Below are 22,539 nucleotides of genomic sequence, written 5' to 3' on the forward strand. Positions count from 1 at the left end.
ATCCACGCGATCGCCCGCGATGCTCCCAATGATCCAAATTCCATAGTAGATCAAAGAGATGGGATGAAGAGATATATTTTAAGGAGGCGGAGGAATACTTACGGCGACCACTGTCCCGTGGTAATCCAGACAATTCAAGGCCTGTTCGTAGGCCGATGCAGCTCCAGCGCACACGATAATCGCAGAACAAAGCCTGCCCTCCGTTTTCAGCAGCACGGCACTCCTCATGTTGTCCTCTTTTTCGAAGTCCAAATAGGCCTCTACTACTACATCCATGCACAGAGATCTTTGCTACTCTCCTCCGTCAATCATGATAGGTCGGTAGCCCATCTACTTTACATCTGATAATGCCAACGATCCCACTTCACCTGCAGCGCCAGCAATACCAACCCACGAACCTGTTGCGATGTTTGCCACCTTGAGTGCCTCATAACCCGTAACACCGGCACACATCACTGGCGCCAACATCTCACTAGGGACTCCATCGGGCAGAGGCGTGATATACCTTTCCGGTATGACGGTATACCTGACCAGGGTACCCGGCACATTACGTCCACCGAGAACCTGCTCTAGACGTCGTATCTTATCTTTTATATCGCTGTCACATACGCGGCAGGATCCACATGCATCACGAATCCAGCCAGCACCGACCAGACAGCCTACCCTAGCTGCCTCGCTTGGGCACGAAGAGCCTACGGCGGAGATCCGGCCTACGCCCTCGTGGCCTAGAATCGTCTGGCATGGACCAAGATAGCTGTGTGCAAGTGAAAGATCGGTTCCACAAAATCCAGTAACATCTAATTCAACGAGAACCTCTTGGTGATTGTTGGTTGGGATCGCGAGTTTTTGTGTCTCAAAATAGAAATTCGGACCTTGCTGAAGAGCAATTTGTCAGTGACAATATTCATCAACCCTCACCGAGGAAACAGATTTCCTTACATTTTTCAAGGACTGAAGCCACCTGATACGATGACACTCTTTGTCCTGAACTGGATCTCATCGTAACTTGGAGATTTAACATGGATAATTAGCAACGGTAATTATTTCATAATCGGAATGTTTGACCTCCAACGACAAACCTATATTTAATTCAGGGGCCCATCTCAGCGTACTGTTCAAGCCTCTCGGGCATATTTTCCTCTCGGTATCCCTCGACATAGTCTCGACGTCAGCTCCTCCACTAATTATAGAACCTATTTTTGTTTATATCCGAAGCCTCCAAAGTCGGCCCGCCCTCACCTAATATCCGATTCGGGGTAAAATGATGTAGAAATCCCGTCACAAATGTGGGAGAAGCTTGTTGACCTACTATTCACCCGGCATTTTATACTTTATTCGGCTTTCATCTTTATTCGGCTCTGAGGTTGAGACTTTGCCTTTTTCTGAGATCTCGAAATGTTCTACAATATTATCAACTCGGAGCGCCGGTCCGGAGATTTTGCAACAGTCACGAACCCCAGGACACATAATGTCCTCTGCGAGGTGACAGTCGGACATGAGACGGACCTTAATGACGCAGTGGAGGCTGCAAGGGTGTCGTTTGAATCATGGAAGCTCTTGTCTATCGGGGAAAGACAGAAGTACCTATTCAAACTAGCCGATGAACTAGAACATCGAAGAGATGAAGTACAGCCTCCTCTAGCAGGGGAGACCGGAAAATCCGTAACAAATCCCCTCCATATTGTGATTATCGAAAAGATTGCTAATAAACTTCCCAGAATACCCTCACAAACATGGAGATTGATGATACTTTAGCGTTCATCAGGTTTAATGGTATTGCAAATCTACATTCAGAAATATTTCTTAGCCAGGAAAGCTTACTATTGTAGCGTCTCAGTCATTGCCTGATAAAGTGGATCACGAAACCGAGACCCTCAAGATCATGTCTACCCATCATCCTATAGGAGTGGTGGGTGCGATTTGCCCATGGAACTTTCCGCTCGTCTTAGCCGCTGGCAAAATTTCTGCAGCCCTCGTCATGGGAAATTCGGTCATCATCAAACCGTCACCATTCACCCCATGTGCCGCTTTGAAATTCGTTGAGCTTGCGACGTCCGTGCTTCCGCGGGGTCTAGTCCAGGCACTCAACGGAGATAGCGAAATGGGAAGACTCATTTCCATTCATCCAGGCATCGACAAGATTAGTTTTACCGGGTCCATTGCGACTGGGAAAAAAGTAGCTGAAAGCGCGGCCAAGACTCTGAAACTAGTGACACTCGAACTCGGTGGAAACGATGCAAGTGTGGTCTGCCCCGATATTGATGTCAAACACGTTGCTGGTAAGGTTGCTACGGGATCCTTTTTCCATTCGGGCCAAATGTGCGTTGCTACGAAAAGGGTTTATGTGCATGAGGCTATTTTCCAAGAATTCCGGGACACTTTTGTGGAGGCAGTGAAGAACATCAAAATCGACCCTTCTGATGACCAGTCACCTCTGTTTAGTCCCGTCCAAAATGGGTCACAGTATAAGGTAGTCAAGGATCTCATCGCTGATTGCAAAGAAAACAACTACACTTTTCTTTGTGGGGGAAATGACGACGACGAGCAGCCAGGACTCTTCATCGCACCTATTGTTGTGGACAGACCACCAGATGATTCTCGCATCGTCCAAATGGAGCAGTTCGGTCCTATCATTCCACTGATGATGTGGTCTACTGAGGATGAAGTGATCCCAAGGGTCAATAGGACATGTACTGGGTTAGGGGCCTGCGTGTGGGCCAATGATGTTGGCAATGCGGAGCGGATTGCGCGGAAAATTGAGGCTGGAACAGTATGGATCAATAGCGCCGAAGCCCCCAACCCATACGGCTACTGCTCTGGCTGGAAGCAGAGTGGTATTGGGGGCGAGTGGGGAAACCAGGGCTTGATGTCGTACTCTCACACGCAGATAATTCAGCTGTGCAAGTAAACTGTCCACAGTCCTCACAACGGAGATGCCGTGATTCCAAATAAGTAAAAAGAGCCTGCTTCAACTTACACATAGGTCCATCTGTCGAATGTTCCTTCTTAGTCAACCAAAGCAATATACAACTTTCTAGGAGTATTTCCAAAGAAGGGGAAAATACTAAACAATATGTTTTCTAGTCAGCTTCTCGTCAAAGTCTCTCTCTCAAAATTCGTCAGGATAATCCAAATATCTTGCAACGACCCACAAAAGACGTCTCTTAGAAGAAAGCATAGAAATTTAGTTTAGGAAAAGGTCAAAGTTTGTAGGGGCGATGCATACGAGCCTTTAGAAAGGATGCTGAATGATCATGAGGTTCTCTTACGACAGTGGTTTGGGTCACGCTGCTTTCAAGACATAAAGAATCCAAATATCACGTTATTAGGGTGATGATGAATTGGTAAGATTGTATGACTCATCCTTAGATATTCAACATGGGACTCAAGTTGACCTTGCAGATTTCATATTTCAAATGTAGGTTGTTCTGCAGTTTGACTTATGGGTTCTTAAACTGGGCAGCTTTCCAATAATCTCCTCTGATAGCTCAGCTGGAAGAGCGCAAGACTGTAATTGCCCTGTTCTGCAAGGAACTTGTTATCTTGAGGTCCCTGGTTCGATCCCGGGTCAGAGGATTTTTTGACATTTTCACCTAATTTTTCAGTCCCTCTTTTTCTTACTTTACGCGTAAAAAGGAAATATTTTAAAATATCAAAGCGAGTTGCCTTGAATCATATCAGCATTTTCCGTCGGAATTGGTGATGTATGTACGTACATGCGCATATGGGCTTAATTGATATAGCCGCGAGGTTTGAGTTTAAGGAGTGGAGTTGACTGACCCGTTTGTTGGTTGCGGGTCGACCCATTTACAGCATTTGGTGTAAAACTTCGGAATAGAATTGGGTACGTACGATACTTGCTTCATATACAGATAGGCAACCTTAGATGTCAGAATAGGAGGCTAAATTGAGACGTATATCGTATAATTATATTAACTCGTGCTGATTTAAACCATTGAACATAGAAGGGGAAAAACGAAAGACGGACTGTTATGTCCAACGCGACAGGAACCATAAATCTGCACACTGAGCGATCCCAATTGTCGCCACCAAGTACCGCCTTGAATGGTATCTAAACTTAGATCACCACTTAGATCTGCATGGCAACAGCGCAGATGGCTCCGAACACAACGGCAAACCCGGACAAAGTCGCCCGACCGGCAGCGTTGAAGGGAAGGATGCTGGGGCTGGGGGTAGCGTTGGGCTTGTTGCCGCCGGGAGCGTAAGCAGGAGAAGTGTGAGCCACGAGGCCGGTAGAAGCCTTGGACGCTTGGCAGGCAGCATTGCAGACAGTGGCGACATTAGTGAAGGTAGGAGTGACACGGGTCCAAGCGCCGGTGGGGGTTGGGCGTCCCACGGTGACGGAAGGAACATGGGTGTAGGTAGGAACCGAAGCGGAGGCACCGCCATAAGAGGGCACAGAGCCAGGTCCTGCAGGGCCAGTCCAAGCAGGGATGGAAGACTCGCCTGGAATAACAACGGGGACGGAAGACTCGCCCGGAACAATGACAGGGGTGGCAGTCTCTCCTGGCACAACGACACCGGGGACGGTAGTCTTTCCAGGCACAACGACGGCAGGGGTGGCAGTCTCTCCTGGCACAACGACGGCAGGGGTAGTGGTCTCGCATGGAACAACAACACCGGGGATGGTACTCTTGCCTGGCACAATGATGGCGGGGGTAGTGGTCTCGCCTGGAACAACGACGGCAGGGGTGGTAGTCTCGCCTGGCACAACGACAACGGGGGTGGTAGTGGCCGGGGGAGGGGCAGACGATGAATCTTGGCAGTCAACCTCGCCCAGAACGGCCAGACACAGGTTGACGGGGATGTTAATCAGACCACCATTAGACTCAGAGCTCTGTTGGCAGTGAGCCTCACCAAGGACAGCAAGACAGACGTTGACCGGCACATTGATGAGGGCACCCTCGCCGCCGCCGGAAGTGGAAGAGGCCTGATCACACTTGGCTTTTCCAAGGACAGCCAGGCATGCGTTGACAGGGACGTTGATCAAGCCACCGCTAGTGGCTGTCTTCTGCTTGCACTCGGCCTCTCCAAGGATAGCTGCGCAGAGTCCAACGGGCACATTAATCAGGCTCTCATCGCCACTGCTGCCGCTACCGCTTCCGCTGTCGCTGCCGGTGCCAGTGCCAGTGCCGGTTCCAGTACCGGTGGAAGCGACCTGGTCGCATTTAGCCTTTCCAAGGACTGCAGCACAGGCGTTAACGGGCACGTTAACCAAGCCATCAGCGGTGGTTGCCTTCTGCTTGCACTCAGCCTCTCCGAGGATAGCGGCGCAAACATTGACGGGAACATTGATCAGGCCACCGCCACCGCCACTGGAAGTGGAAGCGACCTGGCCACCGTCGCCGTCACCGCCGCTGGAAGTGGAAGTGGAAGCGACCTGGTCACACTTGGCCTTTCCAAGAACCGCAGCACACGCGTTAACGGGCACATTGACCAAGCCATCGCCGGTGACTGCCTTTTGGTTGCATTCGGCCTCTCCAAGAATAGCTGCGCAGAGATTGACTGGAACGTTGATCAGGCCACCGCCGAGGCTCCTGGAAGACAAAGAAACCTGCTCGCATGTGGCCCTTCCAAGGACTGCAACACACGCATCGACAGGGACGCTAATCAAACCATCAACGGTGGCTGTCTTCTGCTCGCATTCAGCCTCTCCAAGGATGGCTGCACAAAGATTAACGGGCACATTGACCAGGCCACCACTCAGGCTCCGGGAAGACAAAGAAATTTGTTCGCACTTGGCTCTTCCAAGGACTGCGGCACAAGCATTAACAGGCACGCTGATCAAACCATCAACGGTGGCTGCCTTCTGCTCGCATTCAGCCTCTCCGAGGATGGCTGCGCAAAGATTAACGGGCACGTTGATCAAGCCATCAGCAGCTTGGACTCCCTATACAATAGGATAATCTGTTAGCTTCATGCCTAATTACCACGACAATGAACTGTGGCCTTGCTTACCGAGCATGATGCTGCGAGAGCCACAAGAGAAGTAAGCATAGATTGCTTCATCGTTGCGGGTTGGAAGTATATTCAGAGTGAAATAAAGAATGGACGCTGAATGATACCAGCAAAAACGAGTGATAGGTCAAAAAACCAACAACGAAGAGATGAAGAACAGGAATAAATGAGAGAGACAGGCAGCCTTATATGTGACAACCCATCAGGTAGCCTCATTATAGCAATCTTAAAATAGGGGAGGAAACGTCGATCTACATCACAAGCCATTGCCTAGCCCAAAAAAGAACGCCAAGTAGGAGGCACAAGACCAGGCCAGCCCATTTTGCTTGTAGATAACTTTCTGATTGGTCGCCTACTCCTCATTTTACTCGATTTTGACAAGTTGGTCAATGAAGCAAACCTGATATTCAAACCTTATGGTAGACCTATCACTTCACTCCCGGGCCGCTAATGCAATTAGCGCCTTATTTGATTGCTTCCCGGGGCCTAGCCCGAACTAGTCCCGCCACACAAGCCCATATGCACGGCGTATCTCAAGCAGTTCTTTGTGTTGATATCTCAGTTCAGGGGCTACTCCATGCAAGGTATGAGTTTCAATATAGGGCTATCCAGCGAAATAAGCCGAATAATCCTAAATCGGACCAGCAAAAAGCTAGTTCATTAAATTCGAGACCCCCCGTAACACCAATAGACTAGTCATCATGCGCCTCCTACTCAATGCAGAACCCCGGTTCTCGGAGTGCAGGGGTCTCTATTCAGGTACGCCGCATCTCTAAATTAATTTGAAGCCAATCAAGTCCTATTCACTTTTTCCTTCCAAGACAAAAACAATGTTCTGTACTCCCTATTAACACTGCATCGCATCCGCGGACACCGAAGTATTGCACCAGCATTGAAATTTAGGATCTGAATTCCGCACTACCCCATGGTTCATTAACCCTTGGGGGGCTTGATCTCCTTGGCTGCGCTAGAGATGCGAACCCCACCGCCTTTTTCGATCTCTTTCGATCTTATGAGCCCCACAATTTCTGTTTCCGCATGTGGAGTGTGATCTACAGTCTGGCGTGCATGATTGCCTGCGAGTCTCGGCTTTGTCCCGGCGTCTTCATAAGTCTGTGTATTTCCTCAAGCAGATCTACGCAAAAATTATCAGTGCATGTACGGAGTACTCCGTACAGATCGATATTATGCATTTGCAATGCATTGTGTCCTCGAGCGAAACATGCTTTCTTGACTAGTCGATATGATACCTTAAATTTCAAAGAGTTTGTATAGCTCCACAAATGATCGAATTCGATGCACATAAGTTCCGTGCACGCCAGGGGTTCGGAAAGTTCCGTTAATTTGCCCCCAGTCGCTTAGATGGGTCTCAAAAATTCAGCTTACTTTTACTTTCAATGGTGTTGGGGAAATAACTGGGAACCAGGAACTCGCGCTCAAGGAACCCCTGCTCCTGAGCATCCGGACTTCATGGGTATCCACAACTTTTCAAATATCATCACAAATGTCGTAGATATCAAACACAAGAACTAAAGAAGTTCCCACGTTCGAACTATTTATCATAAATCCAAGATCAGCAATCTTTCTCCAGTGGCCCGGCCCGCCAGGAGGAAGAGTTTCATTAGCAACCTCATCGTATGCAGCATTGTTAGTACGGTTTATCAATTACCCTTGCAGCCTCTGCATATCATAGCATGGTCTACGCCGTAAAGCCAGCCCCATTTGTGTTCAATGGTATGTTGAAGCATTATGGCTGTACTCCATACCCTGGAGTACTCGGTCCTAAATTGCCCGCATAAATGACAAATTTTGATCGATTTACTCCGTAGTCATTGTTCACCTCTGTTGCTCACTTCTGTTGCTATCTGACATTCTCATCTAAGACAATAATAAAATCGCCTGTTGAAATGGAAACTCCGAATTTTTGCGACTTTACAATTAATCTGCCAATTTGTGAAAGATGCGGCCACGCACGGATAGAATTTGTCCACGCGCTGACCTCCGTGCCCACCCCTTCCTTTCCTTTCTTTTTCTTCCTCGGCGATTGCGACAACAAAGGCTGTTCTGGATACCATGTTCCAATGTACACTATGCGAAAAATCCTACCAGAGGAAGACCCATTTAATTCGTCATGAAGCGACTCGTAAGGTCGGATGATCTCGATTTAAAAATTTATGAATAGGCTGACCACCTTCCAGATACACAGCAGCTCTCTTCCAGCTGCCCTTTGTGCAGCAAAGCATTCCTAAAGCCGTATGTAAAGTATCGTTAAATAATGAACACATTATCTAATGTTTTAAAAGTGAGGTTACTCGAAGACATATCAAAACCTGTGCAAAAAAGTTCAACCAACCTCCACCTCCTGCAGCCAAACCAGGCAGAAAAAGGCAGTCCTGTGAGCTATGTTTCTTTGCCAAAGCATCTTGCGATAGGAATCTACCATGCTCTCGCTGTCGCTCTCTTGGACGACAATGCACTTTCGTGGCCCAAGAGACATCTTCCCGGGATTCCAGTTGCTCTGCGGTAGCCTCAGTCTCACCCTCTATAACCACACCCCGAGTCACCCCGACAGATGGTGGATCATTTTCTTTCCTTCAACATTTTGCCAATCCATCTTTTCAAAGGGACAGGCTGGCGATCGGGGAGACGGCGAAATGTTCTGTTCGAAGAAACCTTGAAACACTCAATTCCCATATCGAAGATGCGCTCGTTCCCACTGATCCCATGTCGACTTTTGGTAGCGACTTTCAACTTACAAATTTCCCTTTCCAAATACCATCGACTCTACCCTCTTTCACAGATGATTATCTACTTCAGTTCAGCCCTGATACACTCTTCCCTTCAAAGCTTTCCAGCCAACTATCCGAGATCATGACAGAGTTGGTCGATACTTCAAAGTCAATGGGGCTGGGAAGTACAGGGACGCTAAACGCCCTTGATTTTATGGAACTTTCTACTCTGCTGGTGGTTTCCAATATTTCTGCTTCTATCTCTGCGTTCTTCCACTCTCTTCACTGGCATTTACCCGTGGTGCATTTTCCAACCTTCGATCCAGGAAACATTTCCAATCCTCTTTTACTCTCGATATTTTTATCCGGTGCCACATATACCATTCCATTGGATGGAGGAGCCCTACCCTCTGGTCTCTTCGATGTCGCAGAAGAGTATATATTTCGGAAAATTGCGGACCTATCGACACTCGCTTCACCGAAAGATCAGTCACATCTATTATCAACTGTACAGCTACTACAGAGTGCTCTTATTATTGAGATGCTTCAGTTTGGACAAGACAATATGCAAACACGACGTCGCATTCGCATCGTCCGACATCCATGTTTAGTGTCCACCATACGATCCCTGGGGATTTTCCAGCTCAAGCGAGGAACCGCTCCCACCGTTTGCGATGAGAGAACTTGGAAAAATTTAGTGGCAGAGGAAGTGTGTATACGGTAATTTATATCCCGTTCTTTATCATATTTTCTTTTCTTTCAGGATGCGTCGCTAACAAGCTCCAAGAATCGCGTGTTGGGTCTTCCTGGCGGATGGATTCCTCACAGTGTGCTTCAAAAACAATCCATCAATATCGGTATTTGAGATGGACTGTCATTTCCCTTGGAGTGCCGGGTTATGGGAAGCCGAAAACGCATCTTCTTTCAGCAAAATTGCCATGTCGCACTCGACAGAGCTCCCACTCCCTCCCCTGAAAGATGTGGTCACGCAGTTACTAGAAACTCCTAAAAATAATGACCCAATACCATGGGGTCTTTCGGTATCGGTGGAGCATCTTCTGATTCTGATTTATGGTATGTTTATTACCGAAACTAAAGAATTGATTTAATTGCTAACGGCATCAAAATAGCCATTAACTCCCTCGCCTTCCAAGCGAGAGCCGGGTTATTAAGATATCTATCACTCGATAGAATACGCTGTGCGTCTGGTAATTGGAAGCGCATATGGGATTCTGTTATTGGTCTCCTAAATAAGGATCAATTACTTCACCTTGGATATCCGAAACACGCTCAGGAGCTTTGGTGGTTATTGAATGCCACGCTGGATGCTACTGGCAGATCTGATGTCAGCCTTCGGTATATGGATAACACTGCTACCGATGACTTGGGGAATTTGAATGAATTCATTCAATGGTGTCACCAAAGTACCCCATAGATTTTGAATATAAATACAATATAGTCTAATGTTGCACATGGAAAATCCGTTTGTCGCCGAACGTATGGTGCAATTTGCGGCTAATTAGTTTGTTCCTTCGGTACGACACTTGAGAGCAAAAGATACATCTAATACTACATTGTATTATTATCTTGGTTAATATGATCTTGAGTCCAATGATGACTTCGTCAAGAACAGAGACGGCCCCATTATTATACTATTTATTATAGTACATTTAAATACAAAATACGTCTTCCTTATATGTCCATCTCAATCACGCTTGTCCCCAAGTTTCTGCTGGCTTTCCATGAAACTATCACCCTTAGGTTTCCGGTATGTTCCTCCGATACGATCCCACGCCGTTGTAAACTGCCCATAATTATAGTTGAAGTGCAGGTGATGCATTGTGTGACAAGACGCGCCGTTAATTATCGCCGATGCCGGCATGTACTCGGCATCATCTGTAAGAATTAATGTAAGCCATCATTCTATCGATTCAATGGGTATCAGAAAGCACTCACGGATCAGTACTGTCCAAATAGTAACAAACATAAATAGCCCTAGGTATGCACCTTTCTGCAAAGGGAAAATGAACGGGTAGATATGGTATGGCAAACTCTGCGACCATCCATCCAATGGATGAAACGCATAACTGGCGAACGGCGTCGGTACAGCCCATTTATGGTGTGGTTTGTGAAGCCAACGGTAGATGAGCGGGTGATGTAGAGCACGGTGGATCCAGTAAATCCCACTGTCTGTGAAGCAGATAAATAATGGATATTGCAGTAAGGTGTATCCGGAGAATGGAGAGTCGCTGGTGAAATCATATAGCTTTGACCATCCCCGGATCTCTGCTAGGAAGAAGGGGACAGTGAGGAGGGCCATTACGGGAATCGCAGAGATGCCTTGGTTGATCTCGAGTTTGATTTGATTTGGGAGGAAGCGCGGGTGTTGGAGTAATCTTTTGTCGAACAGTGTGTGGTATAGTAGGAGGCTACCGAGGAGGTACATGATCATTGCGAAAAGCCTGTTGCGTATATCGAGACCTGCATCAGATACCGGGATACTTTTCTTTGGACGAAAGGACTTACCATGTGATCAAGTATAATGACAATGCTTGTCTAGCAATGTCATCTCTCTTCCAAAGGCTTGCCTCTGCCCATTTTGAGGGCTGCATAGGGTAATAAACCCGGACATGGCGATTCAAATTTGCGGTGGAGAGAGTATCATTGTTGAAGGTTGCTGCTGGGTCTGGTGATAGTAATGCATAGCACCGATCGAGGATCAATGTATCCAGAACGTCCAGGAAAATATCCATTGTTGGATAAATGTGTTATGTCCCTTGAACGACTCGCTCAGCGGTAGATACGAGGCCATTTCTCTTCTCTTATATATGGACAATACCTACAAAGGGGTATACCTACATGGCAATTACCTACTCGAAGAATACCTACATGGCATGTTGGCTTCGGATCGGGGAATACCCACACGGCCAATACCCACACGGGAAATCCCTACATGGCCTGATCACTTGCACGCAGTGACCCACTTAATACCACGCGTGGATATCGGTGGGTCAACAAACTATTCCAGGAATGAAGATACCTAGTTGAACATATTAATTTATCTGCATTTCTTCGCTATTAAATTCCTAATGAATGCGAAAGAGTTGTCGAGATTGATTGTATGTAATAGCTCATGGCTATATCAATCGACCCTGGGCTATTCAAAACAATTCGTGATCAGCACCTGTGACTATTGTTCATGTGGTCAACGGATATATATATTGAGCTTCATGTTTTCCTCCCCCAAAGAATCATATATATATATCTTTCCCGCTCGTAGATATTTTAAAAAATTGTATACGGCGTGTTAGACTAGAAAATAAGTTCCCTTTAACAGTCAATTAAATAAATTATTGGTTGAAGTCGACAATTATTTTGTTTTTGGGATGGGTTTTGAGATTGTGGTCATAAGATCATAGTATGCTGGAACTTCCATCAACCAGCCAAGTGGTCGAGCAGTAACTCGACCATCACATCTTCCTTGGTCTAGTGGTGATGATTTCCGCTTGTCATTAAAACCGATAAGCGCGGGAGACCGGGGTTCGATTCCCCGAGGGAGAGATTTCTTTTTGCACTTTTTTTTTTAAAAAAAAAAAAAAAATTTCGAGACCCATTTTACTCCTCCAAATTGGGTGAATATCAGACGAAGCGCCCTTGATATTTTTGTATTAGGTGGACATAATAAAACATAACCATGGCTGCTTCCATATCAGGTAAACAAACTGCCCAACCCCGATCCGGAGCTTTAGTATGTATACATGTCCAAAATGTAATGGATGAGTGAATGAGCGAATGAATGGTCAGTATCTCCGAAAGAATATGACACAGCAAAAAATAAACCCTCGAGGTATCCCGACAGCAAAAAGAGTCAATCTCTTACATTCAAAGAAAAGCCTCTGCGGTTGTATCGTTGTCAGTGACTTCACCCATTTGTCGACGGCGACTGTCCAAGAACAAATCCACCATGCGCTTGCTAGAGATCGTTGAATGAAGGTCTTGGATTTGGTGGTAGTTCTCCATCATGTCAGTGTACTCATCCTGCTGCCTCGCGTTCTCATTGTTTGTACGGTTGTCTCGTTGGGCGCGCATGGACCGGAAGTAATTGACCCTGCTATCTTGGGCAATCGGAGCACGCCTGGCTGAATAGCGTCGCTGTTGTTCCTTGGTCCAGGATCGTTTTGTTCCCACCCCTTTGGGGATTGGAGACTCTGGTGGCTGCATATTTCCAGATCTTAGTCGAATTGGGGACGGTTCTTGATTGCAAGCAACAGGAACGGGCTTGGGTGAGACATTTTCACCAGAATTAGGAGCGGTATCCATGGCCAATGAGTTAGTGTGAGCTTGCGCAATATTTTCCGACTTAGTTGTCTGTAATGGTACGATGGTTCGCATGCCGGAAGCTTGGATTAACGGACGGGAGAAATTGCTTTGTGACGGGACTTTGTACTCGGTAGAAGTTGTGCGATCGGTGATATTTTGGCTGTCTGGAACATTTAGTAGAGTTGTTGAAGCGGGAGTAGAGACAGCGACAGGAGCTCGCCGAGCTATGCTGGTAAAGTATTCATCATCGTCCTGGTACTGTGCATCTTCCCTGATATGTTCCCTTGTGGGGCTTGCCTGCTCGATTCTTTCGATCTGCGAGCTCATCCATTGCTGCCAGTCTGCACTGGGATTTACATGAGGCGCGGGAGACGAGATCCGATTGGCACGCCTGGGTGAGCTGTATTTTGTCCGCTGTTGAGTAAAGATGGTCGCTGTTCCTGGTTCATCATGGACGCCCATGTTGGCATTGTCAGTTCTGGTTGGGGTATTGCCACCTGTGGTTCTGGAATAGACGCTGGGGGAAACAATATCCCTTTTCGTGGCCCGAAGGCGAGAAACAATAACGCTACCACTATCCTCATCCGATTCCTCGCTCAAAGTGTACGTTGATTGCGGCGACCTCTTGTCTGAAACAGCAGTCATATGTTGAATTTTCACCTGAGGCGGCATGCTACGAGGAACTTGCATTGACTTAGCTGAGCGCGGATACTTTCGTGGACTGGATTGATCACCACCCCGGGCTGTTGCGAATGAACCGGGGGAGGTCGAGGCTTCGCTTGGGATATGGCGGATACTGCGTCGGCCATGTTGAGAGTAGACCGAATTCGTCCGTTCTGGAATCACACGATGCTGTGGCACATTGCCAAAGACCATCTCCTCGTTGGGATCAGACAGGGAATCGTGGCCCATCTGTTTCATCAACGCAGTGTACAGATCTTGACTGTCAACAAGGCTAATTTGATGAGCGTTTGCTCTCATACCCAAAGGAGATTGATCTTGGGTATTATCCATTACAGGTGTTCGTGGCATTTGCTTATCCAGGCCCCCGTCCTCTCTGACCAAAGAGAGAGATTGGCGATGTCCTGGTTTTCGGGTTGTAACTGTGTTTGGCATGGTTGAATCAGCCCAACTGGTGACGCGTGAAGTGGAAGTGCAGAGACTGCCGCGGCCGGGGGACTGGGGCATTGACTGGAAATAGTTGGAGTCAATACAGTCTCCAGTGGCTGTAAGTTTGTGCGGAGAGCACTCCTCGCTTTTCCCAATTGGAGTTACCATAGATGCCTCAGCACCATTTGTGGTACCATGAGGCGTAGGTTGTTGATCCGCAAACTTGGAAAATCCAAACACCCGCCTGAATTTGCTTTTAATAGAGTGTGAAAAAGACCGATGAGAACGCCCGGTGTCGACACCACCTTCACTCGTAGCCCGGAACGATTTTCGAAATGGCCTGTGCTCCTTCTTGCGTCTGAGCAAGAAGGATGACCGGCGAGTCTGAACACCTCTACTGTTGGAATCCTGGGAAAATTGGCTGCGAGCAAGTTGAATAGCTGCATCATGGCCCTTAGCAGTTGGACTGACTTGTGTGGATTGATAACTCCCTCGAAGAAAGGACATAGATCGTCTCATTGTTCGCGGCAGCTGGAATCCAGGACTGCGCTCGGGATCAAGGGGATCACCACAAGGAAGGGCAGGCACTCCATATGGGGTCTGTGAAGTTCGCTGCCTGGTTGAGAACATTGACTTGGCCTTTCGCAATCGGCGGTATGAAGAGGGCACTGAGCTGTCTCGTCCATCAAGTCCGTCGAGTTCTGTGATTGGCGGAAGGGCGGCAGGGTCATCGAAGCAATAGGCTCGAGCCGATACGCCAGTTATTTCCTTGGACTGACGAGTTTTTGGAACTTTAGGCAAGTCGCCCTGGCTGACCGAGCTATCATCGGTGCCCCGAAGGCTTGATCCAGGACGCCTTCGAGGAATGGCAAAGTTTCCTGGACCACCTAGTCGTTCGTATGAGCTTTTCGACTCCTGAGACGAGCTTTGACTAGAGCGCATTGCTCGCGAAGCTGCAGCTGCAGCGGTTGCATGCTGCATGGTAACATCGGGGATCTCTGGGGTAGGTCGTCGCGGCTTTCGTATTGAGCGGGTGGACATGGACCTTCTTAGGTTGCGTGTATTGAATGTAGAGGAAAACATGTTACAAAATGTCTGCAGAGTATATAACTACAGAAGTATTGAGACAAGGAGGAATTTAGAGAAGACTGGATTTTGGGGATCCGAAGAGGGAAGATTCAAGATGAGATTATTTGATGGAAAGAAGCACTGCTACTCTAGCAACATGGAAGGTACGAAATAACTTCATGGCAACTGCCATCTCTACATTTATTCTGTCCATTTTACCAACTTCAGGTGAATCTTGATCTCCTTCCAGAGTTAAGCCTTCGCTAAGCGCTAACTCCACGGGTCAAGATCTAGACTAGCGGTGACTCACGCCAAGATGACGCAGCCTCAGGATCTGACTCAGGACCAACTGCAGGTGAGACTAGTCGAAGTGAATATATTGATTGTCTTTCGCAGAAATATTTTCGAATGATTTTAAGACATCAGCGTTGAAGATAACCCAAATTAACTGAAATGGCGGCCTCACGATCCACTTCGTCCAAATTAAACCATGTCCATTTGAACGGCCGAACTTTGGAAGGAGGTGGTCAGCTGGTTCGCATCGCTATCGGGCTGTCTGCATTGACTGGTCGTCCAGTTAGCATTGATCATGTTCGCGGGAACAGAGAGGGAAAGAAGGGGCTTAAGAGATCTCACGCCGCGGCAGTGAAGCTGTTGGCCGAGATCAGCGGCAGCAAAGTATCAGGAGGCGAGGTTGGCTCCCAGTCCTTGAACTTCTTTCCACAATCAACAAGATCAAAAAGCGGACCGCTCTTGGACTTGTCGCGAGTGAATGTAAAATCTGAATACGATATCAAGCTCACGACTGCTGGTGCCATCTTTCTCGTGTTCCAGGCCCTCTACCCGTATCTACTTCATGTTGGATCGCAGGCGTCGGCTCCCTTTGTGAAAGTGAACATAACTGGTGGAACCAATGCTACTTATTCTCCATCATATGATTATGCATCACAAGTTATCGTGCCCAATTTTGCCAAGCTTGGACTTCCTCCCCTGTCCATTATCCTTAATAAGCGCGGCTGGACCACAGGGCCAGTTGATCTTGGAGCAGTCACCTTTCTCATACATACACTCAGATCTCGACATGATCCAGATGATAGAGATCAACCCCAGAGGTCGACAGAAAAAGAATCGACAGCTGAGCTTCTATACAGTTTCCCGCGGATTAATCTAATGGATCATAAACGCGGAAAAAATCACGCAGATTGATATCACGGTGCTAGCACCTGACCAGCCCACCCTAAACGCCGACGCAGAAGAAGGCACGGGGAGTACTCTTCGCCAGTTTATTGAACAAGTTACCCGACGTACTCTTCGACGTGAAATGAAGAAGCTGGATCCGTCTATATTTGCTAAACGCTCTAATTCGGCTTTATCCGAAGGGGACTCGCTCAGCAAATTGTCAGCCAAAAACGCATTAGTTCCCATCACAATACACACATCGGAAGCTACAACTCACCGCAGCCATGTGTACATCCTTCTTGTTGCACATACTTCCTCGGGGTTCAGAATAGGCCACGATATTCTCGGCAGCATGGGAGGCGATCGCCTGTCTAAGCCAAAGAACAAAGGGAAACAAAAGCAACAGCCAGCTCGTGACCCTCGACGAGATTCACAAAATTCACAAAATGAAATAGCATTTTCTGCAGCAGCAGATCTAGTCCGCCGATGTGTGGATGGATTCATCGGGGAAATCTCAAACGAGAGTCCCAATGCCCAGCCAGACCAGAAATCTGATTCCAACGTCAAGAGATCTTGTCTAGACAGCTACATGAGAGATCAGATTGTTGTGTTCGAGGCACTCGGAGAGGCCTGTAGCGCAGGTGGACATGATGCTGAAACAACGGACACTGAAACTTTGGAAGACGAGCGAGATTGGACACTCCACACGAAGACCGCACAATGGGTGTGCCGGCAGATTTTGAATGTATAGATGGTTGCATTGCACTAGAAACATCTAGATGCCGTATTGGAGCCACAAATTGAATGTTTAAGCCTCTCTATAGGCCGTGACCACCACCCGCAAACTCCGAACAATGATCCACCAAGAAAGCCTAACATATAAAACGGCAACTAATATCGGACTATTCCGTACGTCCCAACATATTGATTATGACGCTGTTGGCGGTAAAAAAAAAACCCCCAATCTATCTATCGCAAATTTCTTCCGCCAAGTGCCGGTATCCACGCAACGCGCCCGACCACCCTAGCACCCGAGATTAAAGGATCTACGTCCCAAAGCGGCGCTTTAACTACGCATAGGGGGCTAAACACCGGCCGAGTCAACTGCTAAGGTTCCCAACCGTGCCGCGCTTATGATCGCAATCCAGTGGCGCGTTCCAGACCGGGAACTAATGGCCGATTGGTAAGTGTCAGCCAAGAGGCGTATGTCTTGTAGATCAGATCGGGTACATATCCACGACGGTCTGTTTGACAGTTTGAGACTTCTGTATCGGATTAGAGGATCGGACAGGGGTCTTCGGACGCTTATAGGACACGGTGGGTATGGAGGTTCGTGTTCGGGCACATGCAACAGGGCAAATTATCCACTTGGGCTCGATTGGACGTAGACAAGCTCACTTGTCTTTGACCTAGATTTCATATGATCCTTGTTTTTCCCTTCTAGACTTTTGGAAGCCCAATCTATTTTCTGATGACGAGGATTGGCTACATTCTGCAGATTATTATTGCCGTTATATCGGGATATTAGGGAGACAAGTTAATATAGTATTAATCTACTCGGTAGGTAATTAACAAGACAACCCTTTAGAATTTTCACTCTATTCCAGTTAAATACATAATCTAGTAACCTTGGAAGTTCAGGGATATGAGTCAACATGACCGAGGTGTAACTTTTGCAAATATAAGTGCCCAACAAAATTGCCAAGGTCTCGGGACAGGCATCAACGAATATTAATCGATCTACCTAAATGTCAACGGGAAATGCAACGCCACCCCGGTTATCCGAGTATGCTTTCCCACAGCGATCAACAGATCTTAGAAATTCCAAACGAGCTAGAGCATTCTCAAGAGCAGACATCCCGTGGAGATGGAACGTGCCAAATTCCCCACAGTTCCTGAAACAACGATCGATCCGCTACTGTACATTTTCCGTATGTGGTATGTAGCATGTGGCTGAGCGTAGAAAATTACCCCTAATACCGAGCAAAACAGAAAAAAAAGGGGCTTGACATTTCGACGCTAAAGAACAAAAAGAGAAACAGCATAGAAGGCCAGTAGAAGAGGCTAGAAGCAGATTTAACACTAAGCGCTTTAGTTAGTCTATCTCACTGGGCTTTGTTTTACATTCAGATGGAGCCCAAATTTGACAGAATCCGACTGTGGAATGTGGGTTTTATGTTTCTCTTATTTTTCCCTCTCCTGTTCTTCTTTTTGAGTGTCTTTTTCCTTGGCCACCCCTGATCCCCTGTTCAATATGATATTTGATTAGCGGGCCGTAGTTTTTGCCCGAGGTAAAATGTCTAGCTTACAACAATATAGACAATATAAACAATAGTTTCAGATGTGGACAAAACACGCAGAAGTGGACCTATCTATCTCTGAGACAAGCGATCGACATGGTTCTTTCTCTTTGGTATTCTCCTATATTGTACGGAGTACGGAGTATTCCGTACATTCGGAACAACCTTGGAACCTTGGAAGCGCCCCCTTTTCCGTTCCGCGTAGTCAGCAAGGTGTGACATGCCCTATCCACATCCCCCAGTTTAAAAAATTGGATATACGGAGTACATCATACATCATACCTCGTATATCGTATATCGTATATTATAGAAAAATTAAACCCATCTCTCGGAACGATTAATTCTCCGAAAAACGCCAGGCCCAGCTCAGTCTAGATTTCCCGAAACACAGCTGTGCACACCACATGACCTACACAATCTGTGCCAAAAAAAAAGGGCCCCCAATACTCCGACAGGTAATTATATCAAGCCATAACGACGTCAATCCAATACCACCAGAGCTTGTTGCATTCTTATGTGTGTATGCGCCCACCAAGACAGGGATGACCCCTGCATGACATGAGCTATCAACAAAACCCGATCGACGGCGCAGGTGGTACTAATCCTCGCACAAATGCTATTATGTTACTGCCTAACCCGTAACCCGTAACCCGTAAATCCGCGTGCAACATAGCCCCTCCAGCCGGGCCATTCACCAAACGAAAGAGCTAAAGCATGCCACCTACGCATCTATAGCAAGGCGGTGATCTGTAGATTTGGGTCCAACGGGGTCTAGATGCTGACGGGCATGTAGCTACAGGGGTTGTTTTCGGTTGCTTCGGCATTTCGCAGCGGAGTCGGGGGTGATGATGCGACACGACGGATGTGGATGTGCTGAGGGCTGATGAAGGGTGAAGACACACACCCACCCGGGCGAGTTTGTTGGGAGTTGATCTGAGAGATGGGCGGGGTGTGTGCACAGTAGTATTTCTAAACTTGGGGTATTTTCGAATATCTTTTTCTTCTTCTGGTATATTGGGGCTCGGATATCTGTTTCAACGTGAGATGCGGGAGTTATTGCGGCTGAAAACTGTTAGCGAAGAGGACTAGCCGGGTGCCGAGCCCCCACGACGGGTTACAGAGAGAGAGGGGGGGTTTGGGGCCGAAACTTCACAGCCCCGCGGCACTGCGGCTGAGCGTATATCCATTTGGACCCGAACGCGCTACTGCAAGGGTTGGGTAGTGAAGTGGGTGTCGGGTTTTGAGGGTGGATCAGGAATGTTGTCAACAGGGCTGAGTATTCTGGATTTAGGTCTATATTGTTGAAGCGGGATAAACGAGATAGTAGAGATAGTAGAAGGTCAAAACATAATAGTATGAATGATGTAAATAGGTATATAGCACTAGCACTGGGGGGAATGGTCATATGATATGAAGCGCAAGTAAAACAGAGGGGTATGGCATCACCGTTCACAAAGAAAAGAGTCAACATGAGTTAAAGAGAACATAAAAATAGGGCATAAAATCAAAACCAAAGCAAAAACCAGGAATATCAAAGCACACGTATGCGCAAGGAAAAGAAGGGGTCGATCAACGATCAACCGGAGAGTTGAAAGAACCCAATCCATCAGCGCCACTGCCCTCCAGTGGCAGATCCATGTCCGTAGTAGGTATCCATGCAAAAAAAGAAGCGATCTATCCTCCATGCAAAACAAGAAAAGTGCGGGCCGTTCTTTGTCCTAGAAACAAACCCAAGCGAGTGAAAAAGGAAATGTTCGCGAAGTCCATGCCAAGATTCCCAGTTTCCGAAAGGAGATTCGTGGAAGCTCGCTCATTAGCCCGGCCAATGTAGAGAGACGAGATCAAAGAGGTGACGTAGGATGAGAGAACCAGGAAATTAGGCATCAAAGCAGATGGCAGGCGGCCGCTGCATATATAACAAAGAAACTCCCGAGGATGCATATGAGAGATGTGGGGAGAGAGGGAGAGGAAAAGAGGCGAATGAGAAAGAACAAAGGAAGCGGCCGTAGACCATGCGAGGTGAATCCCAGCCGGCAGGATGCAACCTAGCGAGGAGCTGGGTTATTCCCCGGACCGTCCCAGGGTGTGCGATCTTTGCGTTCATTACAGCTCAGGCTCAGATGCTTTAGAGGAAAGGTCGCCGAAGAGCTCTGAAGGCAGCGCACGCTTGTAATCGCGCGTTTGGGCGAACGGCGAAGCGAAAGCCGGACGGCGCAAGTTTAGAGACTGTGAAAAGTGTTAGTGTTTTTTTTTCGCTTAATTTTCTTTGCAAGGACCCTTTTTTTATATAGGCAGATTCAAATATATAGATTTAGGGATCACATACAACGCAGTCAGAGCACTTTGCTCCTTGTCGGTTGACACGGCCTCGGCACCCACGGGGATAATTTGCGCAGGAATACATGGTAGATATTGACCGGGGTTGTTTAGATCAAGTGTGGATCGACAAAGGGAGTTGAGTTGGCGAATCTTCTCAAAGAGTTGAGAGAAGAAAAGAAGGAAGAAAAAAAGTAGACTAGACACCTCAAGATTAAATGTAACGGAGAATAAGGATCAAGGCCTAGAATGTGTAGTACAACACGATGACGTCGGAGGTTCAAGGTTGCGTAGAAATCCAGCCACAAGGTTAAGGCTAGAGAAGTTGAAGAAAGAGAAGATCTAGGGAAGATGACGGGGTTTATATTAGAGGCTCAAAAAAGATGGCTTAGACATGTAAAACAATCCAACAAATACAATTCCAAGTGAAATAGGAGGATTAGAATTTTTAGGGTTCCATTATTATTTACGGCCGTTTGCTGGGGTTGGTTTTTTTTATTTTATTTTAATTTTTTATTTATTATTATTTTTGGTATTTTTATTTTTATTTATTATTTTATGTATTATTTATTATTTTCCTTTATGTTTTATATTATTAGTTCTGTTATTTTACTCGTTTTATATTATTTTACCATTCTTGTTCAGTTTTACATTGTTTCCTTTTCTTTAATCTCTCTCTAACCTGGCCGAACCATACGAATCACCCGTTTTGTGGTTGTTTTATGGTTGATTATTTTTTGACAGGACTCTGGGTAGTATTGGGTACACTTGGCAGTGCTTCCCGGGTTATTTCCAATGTTCCTTAATATTTGAGTTATAATTGTCATAGAACTATACAACTGACTACATATGTCCTATATGTCCTCATCAGATTCTAATACTGCAGCGATCGGTCGATCTTGACCCAAATATGCGGGTTGATCGCTCAAATGCTGGTCTTCGGTGCATGAAGGGGGGCCAATGAAGGATCCGCCATATATGGGAGAGAAAAAAAAGACGGTACGATGCATCGTCAGGATCGCGGAATGACTTGCAGTCTCATAAGTAAGTATATTGCAGGGACAGGTGGAGTAGCTGAGAAAGGCTGAATTTGAAACAACCGCCTAATGCAAACTGCCTAATGCAAACCAAACCGTTAAGCTTCGGATTAAGTACTCCGTACTTCTATGAACACTATGAAAGTAGGTAGTAGATTGTATACAAGCTTCATTTATTGGGATTACGTATATAGGGGAGAGGATTACTGTTTTACTTCACTTTTGCCGTTTAGTATTCTATACAGATTAAATGGGTTTCACATTGAAGCCCCCTCGATTCCCAATGCTGGGTCTTGGGCTCTTGGGCCTCCATATGGAGTAGGTCTGGTTTTTTTGTTCTAGAAAAATCTCCACCGAACTCAAGGGATTCCCTCAATTTTTTTCTTTCAGTTTTGTTTGCAAGTTTGCACAGAACATTCCGATCCTTCCGTGTTGTCCACTTTCTCCTGATCAGCCCTGTCAATGTGACATATTTTTGCTCCTTTTGTGTGATAATTGAGC

The 22,539-nt window shown here is 46.8% G+C and overlaps 9 protein-coding genes across 9 annotated transcripts; 3 read left to right on the top strand and 6 right to left on the bottom strand.

The window, feature by feature from the left end:
• Nucleotides 1–330: 330 nt before the first annotated feature.
• N7487_000726 (alcohol dehydrogenase) lies at nt 331–1,000 on the bottom strand (the record flags this gene model as incomplete). The annotated part of the gene is made up of 2 exons (XM_056868474.1): nt 331–872; nt 940–1,000. The coding sequence occupies 2 exons, from the start codon at nt 998–1,000 to the stop codon at nt 331–333; spliced, it is 603 nt and encodes a 200-aa protein (XP_056733258.1).
• A 395-nt stretch (nt 1,001–1,395) lies between these two features.
• On the top strand, nt 1,396–2,908 carry N7487_000727 (aldehyde dehydrogenase family protein; the record flags this gene model as incomplete). Its single annotated transcript, XM_056868475.1, has 3 exons — nt 1,396–1,662; nt 1,719–1,773; nt 1,830–2,908. The coding sequence occupies 3 exons, from the start codon at nt 1,396–1,398 to the stop codon at nt 2,906–2,908; spliced, it is 1,401 nt and encodes a 466-aa protein (XP_056733259.1).
• A 1,182-nt stretch (nt 2,909–4,090) lies between these two features.
• Nucleotides 4,091–6,030, bottom strand: N7487_000728 (uncharacterized protein; the record flags this gene model as incomplete). Its single annotated transcript, XM_056868476.1, has 2 exons — nt 4,091–5,911; nt 5,980–6,030. 2 exons carry the CDS (start codon nt 6,028–6,030, stop codon nt 4,091–4,093), a joined length of 1,872 nt encoding a protein of 623 aa, XP_056733260.1.
• A 1,856-nt stretch (nt 6,031–7,886) lies between these two features.
• On the top strand, nt 7,887–10,143 carry N7487_000729 (transcription factor domain-containing protein; the record flags this gene model as incomplete). The annotated part of the gene is made up of 5 exons (XM_056868477.1): nt 7,887–8,107; nt 8,178–8,232; nt 8,287–9,428; nt 9,496–9,782; nt 9,839–10,143. 5 exons carry the CDS (start codon nt 7,887–7,889, stop codon nt 10,141–10,143), a joined length of 2,010 nt encoding a protein of 669 aa, XP_056733261.1.
• Nucleotides 10,144–10,413: 270 nt separating this feature from the next.
• Nucleotides 10,414–11,461, bottom strand: N7487_000730 (sterol desaturase family protein; the record flags this gene model as incomplete). The annotated part of the gene is made up of 3 exons (XM_056868478.1): nt 10,414–10,604; nt 10,665–11,170; nt 11,235–11,461. 3 exons carry the CDS (start codon nt 11,459–11,461, stop codon nt 10,414–10,416), a joined length of 924 nt encoding a protein of 307 aa, XP_056733262.1.
• A 617-nt stretch (nt 11,462–12,078) lies between these two features.
• Nucleotides 12,079–12,416, bottom strand: N7487_000731 (uncharacterized protein; the record flags this gene model as incomplete). Its single annotated transcript, XM_056868479.1, has 2 exons — nt 12,079–12,282; nt 12,402–12,416. 2 exons carry the CDS (start codon nt 12,414–12,416, stop codon nt 12,079–12,081), a joined length of 219 nt encoding a protein of 72 aa, XP_056733263.1.
• A 174-nt stretch (nt 12,417–12,590) lies between these two features.
• On the bottom strand, nt 12,591–15,179 carry N7487_000732 (uncharacterized protein; the record flags this gene model as incomplete). Its single annotated transcript, XM_056868480.1, has 1 exon — nt 12,591–15,179. The coding sequence occupies one exon, from the start codon at nt 15,177–15,179 to the stop codon at nt 12,591–12,593; it is 2,589 nt and encodes an 862-aa protein (XP_056733264.1).
• A 480-nt stretch (nt 15,180–15,659) lies between these two features.
• On the top strand, nt 15,660–17,136 carry N7487_000733 (putative RNA 3'-terminal phosphate cyclase; the record flags this gene model as incomplete). Its single annotated transcript, XM_056868481.1, has 2 exons — nt 15,660–16,253; nt 16,408–17,136. The coding sequence occupies 2 exons, from the start codon at nt 15,660–15,662 to the stop codon at nt 17,134–17,136; spliced, it is 1,323 nt and encodes a 440-aa protein (XP_056733265.1).
• Nucleotides 17,137–20,706: 3,570 nt separating this feature from the next.
• On the bottom strand, nt 20,707–21,170 carry N7487_000734 (uncharacterized protein). The gene is made up of 2 exons (XM_056868482.1): nt 21,012–21,170; nt 20,707–20,911 (listed from the first exon to the last, which is right to left on the bottom strand). Exons 1-2 carry the CDS (start codon nt 21,087–21,089, stop codon nt 20,789–20,791), a joined length of 201 nt encoding a protein of 66 aa, XP_056733266.1. The 5' UTR covers nt 21,090–21,170; the 3' UTR covers nt 20,707–20,788.
• Nucleotides 21,171–22,539: the final 1,369 nt, after the last annotated feature.

This window comes from Penicillium crustosum, assembly GCF_028827405.1.
Source record: "Penicillium crustosum strain IBT 35664 chromosome Unknown utg000001l_segment0_segment0, whole genome shotgun sequence".
Lineage (NCBI taxonomy): Eukaryota > Fungi > Ascomycota > Eurotiomycetes > Eurotiales > Aspergillaceae > Penicillium > Penicillium crustosum.